Here is a 14,369-nt window from a genome sequence, read left to right as displayed (position 1 = left end):
AGGTGGATCTGTTCCTGACCTCATCCATCTGCATTAGGTGCTTTTCCAGTTTCCAGGCTAACGAGGCAATTCATCATCTTTAACATATCCAGCCTTACAGTATCTTGTGGAGAGAAATACTGTGTCCACTTTATAAATGTGCAGCCAGAGGCATAGGGAGCAGAGCAATTTGCCCAGGGTCATGGAGTTCATCTGCAGCTGAATAGGGTAAGAACATTGCTTCCCGAGTTCCAGGACAATGCCCTGAGTGCCAGGCTGTCCTTTCCCAGGGAGGTGTTTGCTGGATCACATCAGCACCAGCTGAAGGCTGTTTCCCAAGTGTTCTTTTTCTCAGACTCGGAATAGAGACTTTGAGAAAGGCAGAGGCTGGGGTTTGAGTGGTGCCGAGCAGTGAGTAATGAAACAAGAAATCAAAACTTGCAAGTAACGTATTCAGCAGAAATGCCAGCCACATTCTTTGGGTAAATAACTGGCAATGAATAATTCAGCCAGCGTCATCACTACGGGGCATAGAACCGGAGTGTTTTTTAATCATTTGGCCTCTTTCTTCATCAAAACTTCAACCCAGATTCAGCCCCTGATGCATTCCAACTCTGCATCTGGGTTTTGCTTGTGGCCTGGCCAGAGATGGCCTAGGGTCAGGTTGAGCCTGTGCTGGGCACCCTCACTTCTCTTTGAAATCCAAAGAAACTCCAGGAATTTGGGATCTTAAAGGATACGATTCAAAGCCACTCTTCAGAGAGAAAAAAAAAGCATCTGTAGCCTCAAAAACCTTGTGAAAATAGCAAAACCTTGAAAGCTGTTGAGGAATCCTGGATTAACACAGCACACAGGGTAGGGAAAAGGCTGGTGGCCTTTGGAACAACTTCTCACATTAATTTTCTTCCAATGCTGACAGCTTTGATTTATTGCCTCAAGGCTGGTTAGAAAACACCCAGACATGAGCGAAGCCAGGAGTTATGGAAAGCAAAGGAAAATATGGTAAACGTAGTGATGAATAGCACTGGTAGATAGACAGACACTGCTCTGCACTCCTACTGCACCCAAATGTTGTCTTAGAATGAAGATGGGAACAGGGGCTTTGCTTGCACTTCAGTATTTCTTCTTTCACTTCCAGTATGTTGGATATTCTGCTGGAACTCCTCTGGGAACCGTGGGTTTATTTTCCTTCTCTGTCCACTGAATGCCAGCTGGAGCACCAGCCAAGGGAGGGCTTTGGAAAGGAGAGAAACACAGCACTGAGAAAGTTCTTTACATTGTTCTGATGTGAGAATCCAGTGTAACAATTCCTTGCCTTTCCTTTTCTCTGGCACTGAATAGCACTCAGACAGGCTCTGCACCTAGAGTTGATGCCAGGATCCTGAGGGGCAGCTTCTCCATCCTCCCACCCCTTCTGCATCTTCTCTGTCTGTTTTTTCTTTCATTTCAGTTACTGATACCCAGTTCTAAAATGGGACCTGGTGTTTGTTTCCCAAGCCTGGGTTCAGGGAGAAGCACGTTTGGAGTATTTCACCGTTATAGGTGCTGCTGAATCACCCACATCACAGTGCCTGAGTATCTGTAGCCATTAAAACCCAGGCTAAGCAAGTGTCATCCCTGCCCATGCAGCAACTGCCTGGGTGTGCTGGAGTCTGGCAGTGCTAGCTGGAATCGCTCTCATCAGACCAGTGATGAGAGGAAGCTTGTCTTGGGCTTTGCTGCTTTATCTTCTGTCAGATAAGGTTTGGTGGTGGCATCAAGGTGGGTGTTTGAACTCGTCCCTGGGAAGCCTGATCGCCTGTCTGTGCTGGTGAAAAAGTGATGTTGCTTGCAAGTGCTTCCCTCAGAAATCAAAACAAAGTATTATTTCCCGACAGGGATTCGGGAAGATCACTTAAACAGGGTTTTCTTGGATACCAGAATTGTTCGCTGAGAATCCCTGGCTGCTCAGTGCTCTCACTCCGCTTTTGCCGTATTGAATTCCTGTTTACAGAAGAAGAACTGGCCCTGCAAACCCAACTGAATGGAATACCCGAGGAACACGACATCGTGAAAGTTGTCTTTCGTTTCATCAGTATTCTTAAATACTTGGAAAGCACAGTGTAAACATCTTAAGAGCAAGCAGATAGAGTTCTCTTGATGTGCAGGATTGTTGGGATTTATAAACAGAGAGGCAGTTCTCAGGGTGTGGAACCGATGTTTCAGACTTTCCACCAAAGTTCTGTATGCTCATGTCATTACCGCTCTTCCTTCGGGCTACATTGTTGGCAGGGTGTCCCGAAATGTTTCTCATTAGTAAACTTTTCATAACCTCCAGAGCTGCAGACTGAAATGTGCCGGGATGCCAGCTGGAGTTGGCACTTGGCGCAGGGCTCTCCGAGCTGTTTGCTTAGCTGGATTTGAAGGATGTTCCGGACCAGCTAGCAGGACATGTGACTGAGTTTTGACCTAAACCGCTGGCCCCCTTCCAGCCATCCTGCACACTTCATGGGAATGCTTTCCACTTGTCGCTTTCATACCTCAGACACAGCTTTTAACAATTTGCTCATAAACCCAAGTCCAACAGCCATTGGAATAGAGCTAGAGGTAATGGTACTTGGCTGTATAAAGTAACAATGAGACTCCAGAACAGCTCAGTATGTATTTAATGCTGAATTAACAGTTTTCCAAGGCTAAGAGCCCTGCTTTCCCTTTTTCCATTGTACTGCCAACTACTCTGATTTCTTTTAGAAATGCTCTTACCTGGGCAGGCACAGAGCCATAATGGAGAGGCACGTGCAAGCTGCAAGCAGATGTCAGGAGACCAGCCGTAGACCATGTCCTTTTGCCATGTCCTGAGGTGGTCTTAGCGGGGAGAGCTCTTGCAGGGTTATAGGTGTTGCTTTTCTTTTGCTTTCATGTCAGGTGCTCGTATTTGTGCTTTAAGGCATCAGGTGCAGTCTGGAATTGGCCCTCTGCTGAGACGCAGGAGTTGCGGTGTTGTGATCCAGAGAAGCTGTGGCTGCCCCATCCCTGGCAGTGCTCAAGGCCAGGTTGGACACAGGGGCTTGGAGCAAGCTGCTCCAGTGGAAGGGGTCCCTGCCCATGGCAGGGGTTGTAGCTGGAAGAGCTTTAAGGTCCCTTCAACCCAAACCAGTCTGGGATTGTGTGTGTGTGAGGTTGCTGCTGCTGTTTTACAGGTGACACTGCAGCCCAGGGCTGGAGAAACAATCCCTGTGGCCATACAGGGCTTGTGTCTCTTAATCCTACAACTTGCCTTCTTCCTATTAGTATTCCAGGGCACCCTGTAGGAGGTGATGTTATTTCAGAGCAGAGCCACAAAGCCTCAGTTCCACAAAGACGTTTCCCCAGGAAAGGTTAATTTGTGTATGACTGATTGGAGCTCAGTTTAGTGGAATTGTTTCACCTGATTCAGAGCATTTAGACAGTAAGAAATAGAAGTATTTTCCTGGTCTTCATTTCCAAATAATCAAGACTATTATTTTAAACATGAATTTTCAACCAGGAGTTTTATATATGCATAATTTAGATCGTTTCCTAGGTGTAGATCTTGTTTTCTTTACTCCAACATGGAAAATAACATGTGGACTCTGAGTAGTTCTCAGATGCTGAATTCCAAATCATCTGAATTAAATTTGAATCCAGTGAGTTCTGCCCTTTCCCAGTTGTTCATCACTTGCAGGGTTTATTCCATTTTAGGTGGTAGTATTCAACCCAGCCACCCCTAGAGATACTGGTTAAACTTTGTGGGTCTAAAGAGTAGCCCATGAATGAGTCCCCAGAGCTGCTTCAGTTTAGCAGTTCAGTGATTTCAGTTTCCTTTAAAAGGACAATGCATTGCAGCTCCTTTTGATACTTGAAAATTTGTTTACAATTTCAGTTTCCCTGCCTCCAGTACCTGTTAGGAATTGTAAAATAAATGGATGTTCCCCCAGTTATATTCTGCTTTTTCTTTTCCTATTTAGCAAACACTGATTTTCACTCCCTTCCCCAGTGCTGCTGTTCACTGCCAAAATTAACATGTCTTTTTGGCTTTGCTTTCCAGAGGGTCTGCCTGGAATGCCCCATTAACAGGAAAGGGTCCTGCTCCCTCCTCCTGGCACTGCTTGGTGCCCACACTGAGGAGGTTTGGTGCTGAAAGGGTCTTGGAGCCAGTGCGAGGAACCCAGACCTGCCTTGTGCTTTATAGGGACTTTTATAAGGCTGTTCACTTGTAACAGTAGGCACTAAAAGGTTTTTGTTTCATGGTGCTGCTGCAGGGCCCAACCTGGCTCTGAGTTACTGAAACCTTTTATGGCCCAGAGCCCCAGATGCTGATGTTGACTTGGGACCACGCTGACACATGTCCCAAGTCACCCGGCAGCATCCACTTCCAGTGCCTGCTGCTTCCAGTAGCTGGGCAGGCAGCTCGTCTGGCCCTGCCTGGCTAAAGCATCACTGCTGGAGGGTGGCAGAGCCCTGCTGCAGTCCTGAACCTGAGCCGCAGCGGGGCCATGCAGCCAAGGTGTCCTCACGGGGCTGGGGAGACCACACAGGTTCAGCAGTGCAGCCTGGTCAAAAGAGGGAGCTGCCCCAGTTGTTTCTAATGGGCAGTGGTGTGGACTCCTAAAACCTTCTCTTGCTGCAGCTTAGGCCCACCTCGAGCAGATAAAGATCAGAGGGAAACCTCCTCTGGCCAATCTGCAGCATCAGGGCCGAGCTTCTGCAGGCACCCTCGCTAGGCTGGACCTTGGCAGCAGATCTGGCACCAAGGCCAGCTGCATGTGCAGGGTTAACTGCTGGGCTTGAGCATGGGAAGCACATTATGGCAAGTCATAGATCTGCAAGGAATGTTGAAAAGGAGGACTTGGGCCATGTGGTGCCCATAAAAATGAATGCAAAATGTTTCCAAAGTAATGAAATCAGCAGATAAGGGGGTTTTTATGTTTCCAAAGTGTTGAATATTAAAAGAAGAAATCAACAGGAGTTTAAATAAGCACAGTCAAGTGAGTCAGCAAGAAGATATAAAATCATCAGGAAAGGCTGAGTTTGTTTTAATGTGGGGATTACTGTAAACACCAGGAGTGCATGGTAACAATTTGTAGCCCATGTGTTTTGAAATATCATAACTGGTGTCAATAAATGCATTAAAATTCAACTTCAAAGAGCTTCGTGGATGTTTGGAGTGTCACGAAGACGTTGCAAAATGGGGATTTTAGGTGGAAACAAATATGGGAGCAATCAAGCACAGCTCCTATGTGAAGAAAGGGATCTTGTCAAGTTGTTAGAGCTAAGCATCTGTGATGGTGATTATTGCTTCTTACTGCTAAGAACTGCTCTCAGCCCCTGATTTCTTTCAAGCTGTCTCCCTTGCCTCCCACCCTGACCTTGTCTCACCCACCTGTTAGGTCTTGCTTCCCAGACGGAATTCTTTGGAGCAGGGCCTGCCCTTTGCTGTTTGTTTCCGCAGTCCCTGGGAAAGCCCGGCTGATTTCCAGGCCCTGTCTCCATTGGAATAATAAACTCATTCTGTATCTGTACCAGGATGACTTGTGGCACAGAGGACGTGTTGTCCTCCTGTGCTGACGGCCTGACTGGATAAAGGCATCTGTCATCACTGCAGTATTTGATGTGCTTGAATCTTCCATGCTCTGTGAGCTGCTGTTCCAGGGGTGTGGAAGAGGCTGAGCTGCCTCCCTTCTGTCTTCCCCACATAGAGTTTCAGTGGTGTATTCTGTCCTTCCTCAATCAAACTTCCACTGGGTTGAAATAACTTCTTTTCCTCACTTTCTCTCTTGGAATATTTCCTCCTGGTGCATTTGGATTCACTCCATAAATGCACTCCTATTTGTTACACAAATCACGTGCGTGCTCCAGGGAAATGGGTCTCTAACTGTGATCTTTCAGCTGTAAAAGCACAGACTTCTAACACTTAAGCTTTAGCACTTTAATAAATCCATTGGTTTGTGTCTGGGATATCCCAGAAAGTGCTGTATAACTTCCGTACGTAAAAAGGCAGCATAGTTCTGTTTACATGACTCTGCCTCAAGATTCCACATACCAGCCTCTTGGTTTTTCTTGTTTTCACCTTTTTGATGGATTTAATGCATTGCTTTAAATCAAACAATCAAAATTTCCTGCTTAAAACCCACTTGGAAAGCTGCATTGGTCATCCTATTGACAGAGCCACTATCAGAGAGCCAACAGAAACCATGAGTTCTTTTCCCTCTCTTTTTATCCCAGGTAAACTCAGACCTTCCAAAGCTCATCACCCTTTCCTTGGTGCTTTCCTGGCCTCCTTCATTCAATTTGCCCATCTCAGAAGTATTTGGGCAGAGGATGGCTATGGAGAAAGGACAAGCCCTGCCTCTCCTGGGGAATCGCTCTGTGCAAGGAGACGCGTGTAACCTGGTGAGAATGTGTGCTCAGCAATGACATGGAGCAAGCCTGGCCTGTAAACAGCATGTTTAAATATCTATGAACTTCTACAATCCAGCTCTGTCTGTGGGACAGAGCTCATTTATGGTCGGTGTGTTGTGGGAACTGTGTTATTACTGTGTTCCAATGTGCCTCTCAGCTTCAAGTTTATAATGCAGTCCCATTGAGAGGTGACAGTGGATACCATCCACCAGTCGAGACATTAGCAGACTGTCTTGTGTGGAATGAATTTCCTCGTCTCAGTTTGATTCCTCCTGTGTCTCCCTGCAGCTGGCAGCCCCTGGCAGACATCAAAGGCCAAAGACAGGCTGGTTCCCAGAAAAGGAGCTCTCTGGCCATTCCTGAATGAGATGCTGTCCTGTCAGCACAAGCTGTTCCACCAGGTGAGCAAGAGAAGTTTCTGATATCTCACATTGTCTCTTCTATGAGTTCACTTTACAGCAAAACACCAACAGTAATTTCACTTATTACAAACCCTGTAGGAACAAAATTAATTCACCCATGCCCTTTTTAAGGTGATTTATGACAAAAGCAATCTGAAGGAACAGATAGGCAGTCCTGTCTCTGGGTTCAACTGCCATTCAATCATCCCAGTCAATATTCCCTTGTTCTAATACTCAGCACTGTGTTCAAAAGGGAGTGCTTCGCTGTCAGCCGCATGCAGACCATGCAGGATTAAATAGGGCTTCTAGTGTGATGCATATAACAACCTCTTAAATGATTGGGACACCTGTTGACATTAATATAGAAGCATGCATGAAAACAAGTGTGCCACACACTGAAATATACGTACACAAATATTAAGAGGATTAGAGAAATTGCTAAAATGAATAGAGTGGGATTTAACCCCAACGTGTCTGGAGCCGCAGCGGAATGGAAAGAACTCGCACAGAGCTGATCCCTTGGTAGATGGCTTTCTTATTTCTGAGTTCATTAGGGGCAGAACCATCTCTGTACAAGGAGATCATCTGCTTACACTTCAAATTTCTCTTTAATATCTGTCTTTGTTTGGAATCTGCCTCTGATTCAAACTCGCTTTCATTTAGTAGCTGGCACCTCTGCCATGCGAGCTGCAGGAAAAAGTAATTAAGTTTAATAGAAGCCACCCTTGCTTTGAAGCTGCCCTGGATTTAAAGCCACAAGGAGAAGCAATTAAACTCTGGCAGCCAAGGATTCAACTGAACTTCTGTAGGGATTGATTTATTTTTTTATATGGGAATTTTCTCAGTGGAGGGATTTGGATTGTCAGATCCCATCGGGTTCAGAGCTGCAGAAATTTCCTTCTTTGGGAAGCCTCCTGAAGCAGAGTTATAAACCACCAACAAGCAATTAGATGGGAAAGGGGATCAGTTGTAAAGATCCAGGCTATTTGTAATCCTTTTGCACTAACTTCCAAAACAGAGTTTGTTCTTCTCAGCAAAGCGCTGAATGGAAAAGGAAAGCAGGGAAGGAAGACATCGGCACGTCTGTTTATTTGGAGGCAGGTCAGCTTGTCAGCAGCCTAGGATATAGATTCATTACAGGAAGGGATTTCTTTGCACTAGAAGGTACCATAAGCATTGTTCAAAGCTGCTGGGGTTTTTCAAACCAGCAAGAGACAGAAATTCTTATTTCACTTGTGTGATTCCACCAAAAAAGAGTCTTTAAATGAAGTAAGAAGGACAGGGGAAAAGATGCCAGAATGCCATAGCCAGAGCCAAACTAGTTCTAACGATTTAAAAATCTCTTAGGTGTTCCCTTTAAAGGACCAGAAAGGGTTCAGCTGAACAAGGTCTGCTTCCAGTGCAGATGCTATTCACAAAAGCAGACTGGTAATTCAGTTAATGCTTACAGGAGGCACAGTTGTCCTCATCTTCACCAACCTTTGGAAATGTTTTTAGCTAAGCCAGGGGCATATGAAAGGTTTAGTTATTGTCATGCAGGTATTTGCAATACATGTTCTTGAATTCCAAGGAAAAAAGTGCTCTCAGGCTCATTACAGGGATACATTCATAGGCCATGTCATGGATGAGAGTCAGTGAATTGATGGTCATGGCTGGAATCGTGGTAAAGCTGCTCTGGCTATAGGCAGTGTCAGGGGAAATGTATTATTGCATCACAAGGCACTGTGAGGTGGGGGGGCATTGGAAACAGCCTGTTGTGCAGCCCTGAGAGGGCATCTCTAGCAATGGGTGCACGAGCCTATAAAAGGGGAGTGGACAAAGAGAGCTCTGTGAAGAATGTTTGACCCCAGCGTTCTGGATGTTCCGGCTGTAATCTTTGACAATGGGTCTGGGCTGTTCAAAGCAGGTGTCGCAGGGGACAGTGGCCCAAGGTCTGTTTTTACAGCAATTGTTGGGCGCTCTAAAGTCAAAGCTGCAATGCTGGGAGCTGGGCAGAAAGAATGTTACATTGGAGAAGAAGCTCAGTCCAAACGGGGGGTGCTGTCTTTGAATTATCCAGTTGACCATGGCATCGTTACATCCTGGGATGATATGGAAAGGATCTGGAGACATGTGTATGAGTGCGAGCTGAGGATCAAGCCCTGTGAGAGGCCAGTGCTGCTAACTGAAGCCCCCCTCAATCCTCTGCAGAACAGGGAAAAAATGACAGAGATCATGTTTGAAAAGTTCATGGTACCTGCCATGTACGTTGCAGTCCAGGCGACCCTGGCACTCTATGCATCGGCCCGTGTCACTGGGATGGTCATGGACAGCGGAGATGGTGTCACCCACACTGTCCCCATATATGAAGGATACTGTTTACCCCATGCTGTCTCCAGGCTGGATATTGCTGGCCGGGATATCACCGAATACTTTATGAAGCTGCTTTTGGAGAGTGGACACACTTTTGTCAGCACGGCTGAAAGGGAGATTGTCAGAGATATCAAAGAGAAGTTGTGCTACGTAGCTTTAGACCCCGTCCAAGAGATGAAAGCAAAGCCAGAAGAGCTCACGAGGGAGTACAGACTGCCTGACAACAATGTCATCCAGATAGGCAACCAGCTCTTCCGTGCACCAGAGACCCTTTTCACGCCTGCAAACATTGGAGTGGAAGCTCCCGGCGTGCACAAAATGATCTTCAACAGCATCATGACGTGCGACATCGACGTGCGCAGGAGTCTTTATGGCAATATCCTCCTCTCGGGTGGGTCCACGCTCTTCCCTGGCCTGGAGGAGCGGATCCTGAAGGAGATGAAGCTGCAAGTGCCTTCTGGCATGTTTGTGAGGATCATCGCCCCCCCTGAGAGGAAATACTGCGTGTGGATTGGGGCCTCCATCCTCACCTGCCTGACATCGTTCCGACAAATGTGGGTCACCGTGAACGATTACAGGGAATCTGGGGCCGCTGTCATTCACCGCAAGTGTGTTTAAGGAGACCGTTAAGTGAAGGGCTTGCTACAGCAACAGGTGAGCAAGGAGCCCTGCTGAGAGCTGACTGACCGGAAAGGTGCTACAGCTGTTTGTGTGTGCACTGGCTGACGCACCGTGTGTGAAGATCAGACATTAAAAGCTTAAGCAATGAGGATCTTAGTGTTTATCATCCCCCTTCCCCTGGGCAGAGGTTACAGGTGCATGCATATCCCAGGGATGCAGTTACTCCCTAACGAACTCACAGCCCGCCTTGGAGTCATCTCTGCTGGGAGATCTTCCCTCTGAGGTACCTGGGGTTTCTGTTCTAAAACTGGCTCTCATGTTATTTTTTACCTCATTGAAAATGTTTCCTTTAGAAACCCAGCAAAACCCCAGACAGAATCCAAATATAAATCAATGCAAATGCAATTACTGTAACCGGCCCTCCTCTGTGCCGGGGGGTCTGAAAAAATCCATTGATTCTCTGCCTTAATTTGTCTGGGAAGTAGGAACACCCAGTTTCATACTGAGTACTAGCCCTGAATCAAAGTGCTCCCCAGAGGAAGTGGTGTTGCCGGTGCAGCTGCAGTGATTGTGAGCTCAGTGGGGTGGTACCTCTAGGCTGGGGGATCTAGAATGTTCTCTGACAGCAGCCACTGCCCAGGACAGCACCTGTCCTGCACAGGACACCTGACTGATGGCAGGGAGCTGTGTGGTGATTTTTGACATAGGGTCTGGGCAGTGTAAGGCTGGCCTGTCGGGGGAACAGGTTCCTCGCTCAGTTATTTCCACTGTTGTGGGGTACCCCAAATTCAAACCTGTCATGTTTGAGGTGAGTCAAAAGGACTGCTATATTGGGGAGGAAGCCCAGTTCAAAAGGGGCATTTTGTCTTTTACTTACCCAATGGAAAATGGGTTGGTTACGTCCTGGGACGACATGGAGAAGATTTGGAGGTACCTGTACAAGCAAGAGCTCAAACTGAAACCGAGCGAGCTGCCGGTGCTGCTGACCGAGGCCCCTCTCAACCCTGTGTCCCATCGGGAGAAGATGGCTGAGATGATGTTCGAGAGCCTCCAGGTGCCTGCCCTGTTTGTGACCCTGGCGGCACTGATGGCCCTGTACGCCTCTGCCCGCACCACGGGGCTGGTGCTGGACAGTGGTGATGGCGTCACCATCACTGTCCCTGTCTACGAAGGCCATTACCTGCTCCATAGCACCACCAGGATGGATTTTGCAGGCAGAGGTGTAACCAAATACCTCACAAGGCTCCTCTTGGAGACTGGGAACTCCTTCGTAAGCACAGCAGAGAGAGAGATTGTCAGGGATATTAAGGAGAAGCTGTGTTACGTTGCGTTAGATCCCAGCCAGAAGATGCATGCGGAGCCTGCAGAACTCCTGCGCAGGTACATTCTCCCTGATGGAAGGGCTATTGAGGCAGGAGACCAGCTATTCCGAGCTCCCGAAGCTCTCTTTATGCCTGCAGAGGCAGAAATCACAGGGCCAGGGGTTGGGGTGATGGTCCTCCAGAGCTTCTCCAAGTGCCACAGCGACATCCAGCCCATCATCCAGAGGAACGTGCTGTTGTCGGGTGGATCGACTCTGTTCCAAGGCTTCAAGGAGAGGCTCCAGAAGGAGCTCCAGGCAGGAGTTCCCAGCACAGCTCGTGTCAAGATCATTTCACCACAAGATCGGGTGTATTCTGTGTGGCTTGGTGCTTCCATCCTGGCCAGGTTAAGAGCATTTAGGAACATGTGGGTTACCAAGGAAGACTATTACGAGGTTGGACCCACAGTACTCCAGAGAAAATGCTTCTGAACGTTCAAGGAGCATCCATCCAGGGTTTGTTTTTGAGTGCCAATCTGAACTGCTGCAGAGCAGTTAATAAATGAGTACAAAAATAATTGATTTATAGGATGTGACTTTATAGCTTACTGAAGAAAGGTCTCTTGTGCATTGGGAGGGAAAAAGAGCCCTTGTTCAGAGCGCTTTTGCTATCCAAAAATGTTGGGGTTTAATTCTAGAAACGTGTTGATCCCTGCTAGAGCTGCAAACAGTTTGTCAGACTTTTAAATACTTAAGAACAAGCCACCTCCATCCCCTGCCCATGGGGCTGGCTCCTTGCCATGCACCATAAACATCCAGGGAGTGCAAAGAGACCTCTGATGGAGAAACAGAGGGCTCAGGGGTATTGCTGACCCTTCACCATCACGCTGGAGATCTCCTGTAGCAGCCCTGGAAGAGCAGAGGGGCCTCAACTTCTACATTTGTGTTTGCTCATGCTCATAAGTTCTATGATTCTCTAAGTTGTTCTGGCTGTTAAAGTAGAGCTCTTGGACCTAGAAGCTCTCTGCTATTACTGGCCGCGTGATCTGCTGTGTCACATCACATGTAACATTGTCCACCTGTGAGGTTCCCCTAATATTCTAGCATAAGGACTATGTGAGACTGCATTTACACAACTTAGTATGATGTTAATTGAAATTAGTAAGTTAATCAGAGAGCCCAAGGTGAATGATATCTATTTAACCATAGGGGACTTCTGAATGAACATTTTGATGTCAGACATCTAAGAGAAGGTGGAGGCATTGGTCCCTACCTGACACTGGTTCTCTTAGGGAAGAGCTGAGTATCTTAAGAGTTATTCTTCTACCTTATCACTGAGAGCCAGGGAGAGTGACAATCCTGCAAGTGTTTGCTTGAATTACTAAGCAAATCTGCATTGCTAGGCTCAGTATTTATAAATCACTACACCAAATAAGCGTAACTGTCAAAAATATCGTGGTAGACGGATTGGGTTTCCACAGGGACCTGTGGAATTCATAACAAAGGTGTGAATTTTCAGCACTGAAATTTGCACTCAAAGAAACTACTTGAAAATGATGCATTTACAAAGATCATCTTTATCCACACCTGCAAATACCTGCACTGCATCCAGGCAGGGGATAGAAATCTCATCATTTGTGAAACTGGTTAGCACTGTGATTGATACATTGCTGAATATCATTGTGTATTGTTGGATTTGTCCAAGACTAACATGAAAGCAGGGAAGAGAGCTGCAGTCTCTCTTGTTAATTCAGTGCAGTGGCTGGCTATTTTCATTCAGCTCCAGAGATGAATCTTCAAACTCATTGATGCCCTCTGCTGCCTTGGGACTGATCAGTCCTCTGCCACCTCCTCTTGCTGCGCTTTGAGGAATCACAACACTCTTCCTTCTCTACATGACATTTACAAGGGAGCCACATCTACCTCCCTGTTCAGTTGTGCACTGAGCCCTGGAGCACTTCCTCAGCAGGGCAAGTGGAAAAATGGGCTGAAAGACCTGGATACAGAGGACATGGGGAACAGGGGATGGTTTGTGAGTGACCACACTGAGACCCACCTACCCTGCTTTTCCCAGTGACCAGAGTGAAAGCATAAAGCAAGGAGCCTGGAGGAAAGCACGCAGCTTTCCTGCTCCGCTTGGGCCCTAAGGCTTCAGAAAGTTGAGAACTGCATTAGCCCATTGAGTTAAAGCAAGTGTTCAGGGCACTTCTGAGCTGTTAGGAAATCAGACTCAGCAGTGTTGGATCTTTCCTCTATTACAGTGTGTTACCTTCTAGCAGCCTGCTGGAAATGTGTAAGCAAACGAGGTACAACTGTAGACAGTTTAAATATTTCACAGCTCACTGACTTCCATCTGAGGAGGGATCTGCAGTAACTTCAGTGTTTGGACTCCTGCTCCAATCATCTAATGCAAATAACAATGCAAAAGCCAGAGTGCTGGAAAGCAGAGGGGACCTGAGTGAACACTGGGACTTGGGGGTGGTGTCAGGGAGGAGGAAAGAGAAGCAAAGGGCAGGATAACTGCAAACCCAGATGCAGAGACAAAACATGTTCAGAGAGTGACACCTAGCAGAGCTCTCTGTGTGCTTTAATGAGATCTCACCCTTGCAGAACAAGATATTGCCTGATGTACTCCAGGATGGGTTCAGTGATACCAAAGTTGTTTTACATCATGGGGCCTGGTTCAGCACCTCCCAGATGAAAATCATTCAACAACCCATTATTAAAGGTATGTAACACCCACAGTGCTGGTTTGGCCTGGCTGTTCCCATTTACCTCTTAGGTATGACTTTGCTCAAGGACACACAACAAGATAGCAGAAGTTGGCACATGTTCCATGACTCTAGACTTTAATCAGCCTCTTCAGTCTCTTGGTCACCTTGTGTTTCCATTGCTACACAGGGAGCTGGAAATTCATTACTCCGTTTGTATTTCATTTTCACTTTGAAGAGGTCTGAGGTCTTCATCATTTGAGACCTTATTCCCTTGGTCTTCATGCCATGGAATATGAATTGCAGTGATCTTTCACCTGATGTATTTCCCCCTATATGCTACCTGTCCTGTGGATAAAGAGGATTTAAACTGTAAATGCCTGGGATCTTTCTAGCCTCAGGAAAGCAACACTTGTTTGGTGAGTATAGGACTGGCTGCAGGGCCTGAATTAATTCCTGGATTTACCAGTGATTAGTTCTGGAATTAACCCTTTGTGTCCCCCCCACCCCCCCACCTGCTGGCAGGGTGAGTTGTGGAGTAGAAAAGGCCTTAAGTCAGTATAAGCACTGCTCAGGGATAACGGAAGCATCCCTGTGTTTTCAGCA

The 14,369-nt window shown here is 46.9% G+C and overlaps 2 protein-coding genes across 2 annotated transcripts; both read left to right on the top strand.

Moving 5' to 3' along the window:
• Positions 1–7,614: 7,614 nt before the first annotated feature.
• LOC133211349 (uncharacterized) lies at positions 7,615–9,903 on the top strand. Its single transcript, XM_061351663.1, has one exon. It carries the CDS (start codon positions 8,616–8,618, stop codon positions 9,747–9,749), a length of 1,134 nt encoding a protein of 377 aa, XP_061207647.1. The 5' UTR covers positions 7,615–8,615; the 3' UTR covers positions 9,750–9,903.
• A 139-nt stretch (positions 9,904–10,042) lies between these two features.
• On the top strand, positions 10,043–11,628 carry LOC133211350 (uncharacterized). Its single transcript, XM_061351664.1, has one exon. It carries the CDS (start codon positions 10,426–10,428, stop codon positions 11,542–11,544), a length of 1,119 nt encoding a protein of 372 aa, XP_061207648.1. The 5' UTR covers positions 10,043–10,425; the 3' UTR covers positions 11,545–11,628.
• Positions 11,629–14,369: the final 2,741 nt, after the last annotated feature.

Source organism: Neopsephotus bourkii, unplaced genomic scaffold (assembly GCF_033783945.1).
Source record: "Neopsephotus bourkii isolate Nb327-2 ecotype Australia unplaced genomic scaffold, CSIRO-AGI_Nbou_v1 NB_593, whole genome shotgun sequence".
In the NCBI taxonomy this organism is placed as follows: Eukaryota; Metazoa; Chordata; class Aves; order Psittaciformes; family Psittacidae; genus Neopsephotus; species Neopsephotus bourkii.
This window is presented reverse-complemented; position numbering and strand designations above follow the sequence as displayed.